At 53.0% G+C, this 8326-nt stretch overlaps 2 protein-coding genes across 2 annotated transcripts; one reads left to right on the top strand and one right to left on the bottom strand.

Annotated features, from left to right (window-relative positions):
• On the top strand, positions 1-486 carry CSUI_005035 (uncharacterized protein). The gene has a single exon (XM_068065215.1). It carries the CDS (start codon positions 103-105, stop codon positions 223-225), a length of 123 nt encoding a protein of 40 aa, XP_067922808.1. The 5' UTR covers positions 1-102; the 3' UTR covers positions 226-486.
• Positions 473-6839, bottom strand: CSUI_005036 (pyruvate dehydrogenase complex subunit pdh-e1alpha). Its single transcript, XM_068065216.1, has 5 exons — positions 4800-6839; positions 4095-4210; positions 3657-3851; positions 3238-3385; positions 473-2390 (listed from the first exon to the last, which is right to left on the bottom strand). Exons 1-5 carry the CDS (start codon positions 5880-5882, stop codon positions 2133-2135), a joined length of 1800 nt encoding a protein of 599 aa, XP_067922809.1. The 5' UTR covers positions 5883-6839; the 3' UTR covers positions 473-2132.
• Positions 6840-8326: the final 1487 nt, after the last annotated feature.

The following is an 8326-nucleotide window of genomic DNA, read 5'->3' on the forward strand; positions in this document are numbered from 1 at the left end:
TCACTGAGGAGCCACGTTGTTCCAGCCCCGTGACATTCACCTTGAAGGAGTATTGAAAGTAGTGCCTTCCTGTGGCGTTTCGCCGGGATCCCAGAAACGCAAATGAGAAGAGCTACCAGGCAGGAGCTCGCCTGCAGTGGTATGGAGCGGAAAGAGGCTGTCGTGTCTTTGACAACAGTGACTTGCGACTTCGCCAGAATTTTCACGTACCGTTTCCTTAAGTGAATTCTTCTGTTACCCGTATCAATGGATCGAATACATCTACAGCGAGGAATGTACCTACCAATGACTACACAACTTCCGCAGGTGTTCTGGTGCGTTAGCATTGGCATTAGAGGGCCGGGGATCAAGTAGCCTGCCTCGCCTTCTGCGTTTTGTGACAGTCTTCATTCCCGGCACTCGTGCCTGGATTTTTTGCCTTGTAGACTCAATTTCTAATGCGTCGGGAGAACCTTTTTCGACACAATCAGATCGGGAAACACGTCCTTTCAGCTGTAACGACACGCTTCACCCCAAAACGAGAAGTGTCGGACGAGGACTCCTGCAGTGCGGTGAGGCGTAGATCTGGTTGCATCTTTGGCGTAACGTACAAAAGGCAAACCAGGCCCACGCTCCTCAGACACACTCGGGAAACAACATTCCAAACAGCAGCGTACAATCTTGCGAATGCGCCGACGCTATGTACACTTATACAGCCTCTCTGGCTATACCCTTTCAGGTCATTCATTCATGGCAATGCCGATGCGCAGGGCGATCGCGCTAGCTGCCACACGATTTCTGACCGGGTTCATCTGGGCTGATATCGCATTGACGCATACTGCATAAAGCGCGTAGGGAGAAAAATATCGCTCTCTTGAGCGAAGAAACGGCAGGTATGAACCTTCACATCCCGCAGGACACAGAAAAGGGCTGGACATGTGAAGGCGTAGATGAGCTCACCACGAAACAAATTCGAGCACCGGCAACGCTTCCTATCTCAATCGAGGGCCAGAACAGGCGGCGGTAGCAGATACGTCAACAGAAGGATGTCCATCCAGAGGCAACGGAAAAAACAACAGGCCCTCGTCTTCTATGTGCCGTTGGGATACAAGGGAGAGTACACAGAGTTAGTACTTACACGGAGAAATACAAATCCACCAAACATCCCTGGATGTCTACATGCATGCGTTATATGCTATGCGGCGACGAAACGAGGGGCGACAACACACCGCGACTTCTAAACCAGTCCCATTCGCAGACTGTACGCCATCTCACTTGGATGCAAACTTTCCGCGCTGTAGCAGAGATTGTCGGGACTGTGAGAAACTTCTCTAAGCGGACTGGACAACCGTAACATACAGACACCGCATCAGATGATGTTGAGGCGCCCTGCGGATACAGGTCGTGGGAGAACAGTCACTCAGTCAGGTAGTCGGGGAAGCTGCCTTCTACCCAGTCAAGGAATTTGTTGCAACCTACATAGGTGTCGTAAAAAGCTTCTTAGATGGTACCCACAAGCGGAGATTTAAAAACACATTTGTCTGTACACGGCCGTCCTCCTTGGTCAAAGAACTGACCCCTTGCCCGCCATTAAAGACGGACCCGGCTCCGGGGGAAGACAACACGGAGGGAGATGTGACGATGTGCTGAGAAAGAAGGCAACACCCTAGGGTCCATGCAACCGATTTTTAAGTGTTCGTTCTTCTTTTCGCAAACCTTGTGTATACCCGTCACCTCTAGGCCTCAGAATGAGGTCTACGAACCCACACAGACAGGCTGTACTATCTTAGACCTGACCAACCCCAATGCCATGAAAAGAAAAGACATGGACCGCGTCAGCTTCTTCACGTTCTTTCTCGGCTTCCTTCCCTCAGGCGGGCAGAAATTAGCTAGGGCAGCTTGCGATGGTCACTATACAAAGAAAAAATGAGATTTTTCCTTCAGGTCGTAGTTCATCTCCGAAGTGTTTGGTGTCCACTGCAGTTCTGCGGGCCCCGCTGCAGCGTAGTCGTGTCTCGGTACACATCAACCAAGTCAGCAGGTTCTCCCGCTGATACCTCAGACTCATGCCATACACTGGGCTCAAGTGCGGAAACTGCGCACACTTGAGTGTACTGTTTTTTGTCGTATGCACCAGATGCGAAACTCGCAAGTTAATCAATGACAATGGGTGGGTTGTCATTTTGAAGTAAAGGAGGAGGTGGTGTCTTGTCTCCAGACTTGAGTCGAGCCTTCCAGTCAAGTTCTTGCTTAAGGGCCACAGCATACTCATGAAGCTGCTCTTGTGTTAAGGGCTCAGGTTGCCCTGCCTCGGTATATGGTGGGGCAAAGATGAACTGACCACATTCACTCACATCCGGATCCGGGCTGCTCTCCGCAAACTTCACGGCGTCGTCTACCAAGGCTTTCACCTGCATGCGCGATGACAGGGCACATCTGGCACAGGATCTGCATGAATAATGCTTGGCAGATTTGATCTGGGACGATGGCCTGACAAGAGTCTTTGGTGTTGACGGCTCCAAGCAAGGATTGAAGTATGCATGCAATAGCCTCCATCTGTCATAAAGGGAGGGTTGCGTGTCTGGAACCAGATGTTTTGAACCGTACTACTTTTAATATAGGGCCTTGAAGAGAAACATACTGAACTGAAGGTAGAATGCTGCACCGAGCAACTCTCCCATCCGGTTGATAGAGATGCGTAGCCATGCAGGGACTGACGGGTGATAACATAAATCACTAGGTCAAGTTTATTCTTTCAAGGTCAGTTATGAGAGCTACTGAATGCTGGGGAGAATCTCTGCTGGTGGTGAATGCTAGCAAAACATTAGGAGAGGCCGCAACATCGCACCTAAAGCCCCGGCCTCCCCCCAGTGGGCGTTAGCAGACGAGCTACGGCACGAGTGGTCCAACCGCTAGGAAACACACCAGCGATATTGCTACGCCCTTCCTACCCAGAAGGATAATCAGCTACCTCATCGGCATATGATCGCCTGTTTGGCGGCTCCTCGTGCCCTGAACGACACACACTCGTAGTATATAATCTAAAAGTTAGTTCGCTCAGCACACAGATGCTTCAGGAGGAACTGCGTAATTCCTGACAAGCTCCAAAGGAAGACCATGACAACCTGGCCCCCTGAAAACACGGCGCAGCCGCCGGCCGATTCACGAGACACGCACGAATATCCAGGCAAGAATGATCAACAGACGTGGAATTGTTCACATCCAAGACAAGCATAAGAACATGGAGGTAGTGATTACCTTAGAGCGAGTGGCGGCAATAGTTTCATCGTTCGCGTAGCCGAGGCGCTTCAGTTCCTCTTCCCAAGCCTTTATGGGATCCCGGACAACCCAAGCTTCCTTCTGCTTCGGAGCGCGCATCTCGTCAGGGTCAGCCACCGAGTGCCCTCTGAAAATACACAGCATGCCACCCTAAAGAGAAGCAGATGCAGCGGGAGAATGACGAGCACATCCGCACACACTTGTTTATCACTGCGGGGGGTCGCAGCACATAGAGGTGCTTACGAGTTCATCGCTCCCAAGCAGCAAGCCTTTATATCGTGACGTGAAGAAGACACTCAAGAAGAAAGCTCACGTCTCACAGCTGAAATCAGAGTACCGCGTCGCATGGCCTAGTACAGTCAAGTGGCAGATCAGCGAAAGAAAGCCCCGCGGCTCACCGGAAGCGGTAAGTGAGAGCTTCGATGAGTGTCGGACCCTCTCCCCGCCGCGCACGATCGATTGCGCGACGGGCTGCACCTCGTACAGCTAAGACATCCATGCCATCGACCTCAAGTCCCGCAACACCAAAGGACTCCGCGCGCTGCCATACAGCTGGGACAGCCGTGCTACGCTGAGCCGCCATGCCAATAGCCCTGTACGAAACAGGAAGCACACGGAGACAGTGGCGCCACCGTTCGGCCTTAGAAAAGACAACAAGAACTGTAGACTGGGATTGCGGTGCTCACCAAACAACGGAGACAGCCATACTTCGTTCTTGCTGTGTGCCTAGCGGGCCCCTCGCCTCCCCCCATCAAAGGACGGCACAACAGTAGAGAATGGATATGAAGTAGACATAGGAAACGGACTCCCCCGACAAGCCACTCAAGAGCACACACCAGTTATTGTTCTCCACGACGAAGACGATCGGGAGCTTGGAGAGCGCCGCTATGTTCATAGCCTCATACAGCTGGCCCATATTCGTCGTACCATCTCCAAGGAAACAGACTGTGACCTGCAAGCATTTAACAAAACCACCCTCCAGAGCAGAGTGCTCAATGAAACACTAACTTGTTTGGTATACATGCAGGGAGTGGAACGACGTGGACACGCACAGAAAGAACTGGCCGGCAACGACGAGAAATATTCCCGCTGGCAGGCGCGTGCTCACGCTGTGAGGTTGGCACTAAGAGTGGGTTTGCCACCGCGAAGACTAAAAAAATACCAGCAGGAAGAAGGAACCACAGTTCGTCTGAGAAAGCTTCGCCGCGGAGCATGCAATGCCAACTGAACACTAGTGAAACGGGATCAGCTTGTACGGAGAGAAAGCTTAATGCTTGCCGACGGTACTTCGACGGGATCGCCGGTAGTCCACAGGAATTCGAAATCTTTTCACGGACCTGACTGAAAGCTACTGTGGCCGCGACCTACGACATAGGTAAGGCTTGTGAAGACAAATACATCTATGTCCTTGTCTGACAACCCCTGAGAAGAGAGCACCAGTACATGGGATGTATGAACCCGAGTACGTTCGCTCTGTCTGCTCTCGCTGTGCCACGGAGTAAGAAGACAGATAAAGCATCTTTGTGTTCTGCCTTGCTCACCTGGTCGGCCTTCTCGTCACTCTCACTTCCCATAGCATATCGACGATAAGCAGCGCTGAACGCGTAGCCAAGGGCAACAGGGATCTGTTCGCCAATAAAAGCGAAACCCCCTATCATATTGTGTTCCTTGGAGAACATGTGCATACTCCCTCCTCTGCCCTTGCTACAGCCAGTTGCCTTTCCGAACAACTCAGCCATGACTTCTCGAACCGGTACCCCTTTGCTAGTTGCGTGGACGTGGTCCCGGTAGGTAGAGACAACAGCGTCGTCTTTACGAAGAAGTTTAATGACCCCCGAACTGACAGCTTCCTGTCCAGTATACAAGTGTACGAATCCTGCAGTCTTGCCCATATAGTAGAGACGGGCGCATGCATCTTCGACCATGCGGCCTACCAGCATGTCTTCTAGCAGCATCTGTCCAACATAAGGAGAAACGACTTCTCGATGTTGCTGCTGCGCGGACAGGCACTCACGTGAGTTGTTCGGAGATAAAAAGCTGGTACCAGAGGCTCCCGTGGCTGCTAGGGACGACAGCGGGGGCCTCTGAGAGACGCCCAGTTCAGGATAATTGGGGCTCTTCAGATGAAATGTCTGAGAAAGGACGCTGGGAGGAGACTGGGATGGATAGATAGAAGCCGAAGACGCCGGAGTGGACGGGTGCAGTGAACTGGGGGAGGCAGGCTGGGCCGACGTGCGAGACGCCAGGGGAGAATTCGGCCCGCTCCCAACGAAGTCGGGTGTTGCAGGGACAATGAAAGCGGAGGACTCTATGGATGTGAGGCGATGGAGCCCCCTGGAAGAAGTGTCGGACGTCCCTCGAGAATAAGGAGGGGTCCGGGTTACCGTCGAGTGCGAAGCCGAAGACCTCGGAACGGGACTCGATGCTCGAGAGGAGACAGACGGGAGTGCTGACGTCCCTAGGACAACCGGGTACAGAACACCAAGGTCGGCAATAGAGCCAATGGCGGCAAGCACAAGAAACAAGTACAGATAAAGACTTCCCCGTGACGCCTCACAAAGGACGGACTTCCTGGCTACAAAGGCCGAGGGAAGTGGGTGGTTGGAAAAGAAAACCCGTGCCATCGTGTCCACGGTAATGCTCTGGCACAAGAACCCGTACCTTCTACACACCAGTATTGTATGGAAGACACAAACCACGGACGGATCTGACCGAGCCACTTGTTCCCGGTGAAGAAAAGTGTTACAGGTAGACACCGCTGCAGTCGTCAGAAGCTATTAAAGCAGTACCGAATTGTATCAGACTAGTATCGAGAGCAGAAGACGTTGTTCCGTCACGAGCTGGGGAGAGTGCCGCAGCGAACGGCGTGCAGCGGCGTAAGGCACGCCATGCACGCGCCTGGGAAAACTGATTGGTACAAGGAAGGAAACCTACGCACAAAGAGATCAGAAGGAAACAAGTCAGGTACCGAAGGAGGAAAACAATGAAGACACGGGGGAGCGGGAGCGTTACCACGACACGCCGCAAGAGCTCTCTGCCATGCACACTTGATGCCAGCGAGACGCTTTAGCAAAGAATCGGAGGAACACCGGCAAAAATGTGCTAGGACAGAAAGTGAAAGAGATCGGCCGGGGGGGGCTAGAGTGTGCTACCGAGCCAGGCAAGGTGATGACGCGCATGCGAGAAAGAGCTCAGTGCCAGTCCCCAAGACACTGGTAAGTGTTGCAGACTGCTTCCACTACGACTATTCTAAGGAGTGAGCAGCACACACCCTGGCTACTGCAGAATAATTCATCAAAACACAGATGAAGTCCTGCTTTCTTCGTCGCTACTCAGTCCGCGGAAGCTGGACTTTCTACATTAGGTGGTGACGAGTCCACGAGGTACAGAAGCTAGAGTACAGCGAGACCCGGACCCCGCCCTCTGTCCGCATTAGATCTGAGGAATCTTCTTGCCCCTTTTGTACACAGTGAAGTCAGCCGCCAGCATATGACTAGGAGGGAACAGACTTGCCGTCGACGCAGAGGCGCTGAACAGTTATTCCTCTGGAATTCGTAGAGCCGTGCTTCCGCAGAGGCCTGCTACCCATGAAAGTGTGGCAGGCGACAACTCCCCAAGCCGCGCTTACGCTAACAAGGCAGTCTGAAAGCAAGTCTTCTTTTATACGGCGAGGCAGTTTGGACCGCAGGAAGCAGCGGCCCCATCCGAACGCTGTTGGACCTCCAAGCGGAGCCGTTGCGGCCCCAGGGCTTCTGAAAGAATCTGTACCAACCGGTACCTTCATCATTCCTTCTTCTTTCATCGCCTTTTAGTAAGGTCGACGGCCGCCGGTGTCTGACTGATTTGTTTGGACGAACGCAGCGGCTACGGGGGACTGCTCTTTGCTGCTCTTGGAGCGGGTGTACCAGCCTTTGAGGTGGATTCAGTGTTTTTTTGTGATGCTGTGTCATTTCGGTTGAAAGTTTGTCCGTGAGGACGGAACTCTTACGAGGCGATTGTTTTCTTGCATTCTCTTTGTGTCGCTTTGCCTGTATGCTGTCTCCCCTCTTTATCTCGTCAACCGGCGCCCGGTCGCAAGCAGTGCGGTCTCTCACTGCGTAAGTCGTATTCATCTGTCCCCCACATGTGCCTTTCGAAAGGAATTTGCAGGCTCTTTTTGTTTTACTCTAGGTCAGGAATCTCTGCTCGCGGCTGTACGTTTCTGAATCGTGCAGGGCCAGTTGGGTCAGCCGTATGACCGATTGATGCGGATTCAGCAACAGGGTGCAAGTGCAGCTTCAATCGTTGTTTTTCCGGCTTTTCTCGTTTCCGCGGAGCTGGGAGAGATCTTGGAGCGTGTTTCGACGCAAGCAGTGTCGTGCGGGGCGAGCGTTGCTTCTTTGGTCGTTTATCTGGTCTTTCGCGAACTCAGCAGTTGTGTCTTACCGCTGTCGTCGCGCCCCGGCGGCCGTTTGTGCATATCTTTCCTAGCAGCCAATGCAGGCCACAACTTCTCCTCCGCGCTCAGTGCAATGGCGGTTCAAAGGCAGCAACACAGCATACTCCAGTATCCCACTTCCTCTTCCTATCTTTTGCGGAGAAGTCAGGTCCCATCTGAAAGCCCATGCAGGTTTACTCTCGACACCGCAGCTTGATGCCCTTTTATTTTTGGCTGATGACCCATCTACGCCGTTATCCGATCTGCTGCCATTGCGGCAGCCGTGCTCTCTTCTGCTGCAGCGCACAAGTGCCGAAGAGGCAAGGAAGGCCCTAGAGGCCGCTGATCGAGTGTTTCAAGAGCAGCAACAGAGGGAGGTGGTCCGCAGTGGCGTAGGAGGATCCCGTCTCTCTGGGAAGGCTGGGCAGACAGATGGTCGGACGAGTACGGCTCCTGGATCTAGGGGTGCCTCGTTGGACAGTCTTGGAGCCCCGTCAGCCGTTAATGACCGTTTTTCCCGGTCTACTGCTGCTCCCGTAGAAGGGGGTCAGGATGGACCTTCTGAGTCTTTCCATGGCACGACTGACTTCGATAGAGGTAACGATGACGATGCAGACGAAGCTGCTCTTCTGCATCGTCATCGTTACCTCT

Source organism: Cystoisospora suis (genome assembly GCF_002600585.1).
Source record: "Cystoisospora suis strain Wien I chromosome Unknown contig_2411, whole genome shotgun sequence".
NCBI classification, from domain to species: domain Eukaryota; phylum Apicomplexa; class Conoidasida; order Eucoccidiorida; family Sarcocystidae; genus Cystoisospora; species Cystoisospora suis.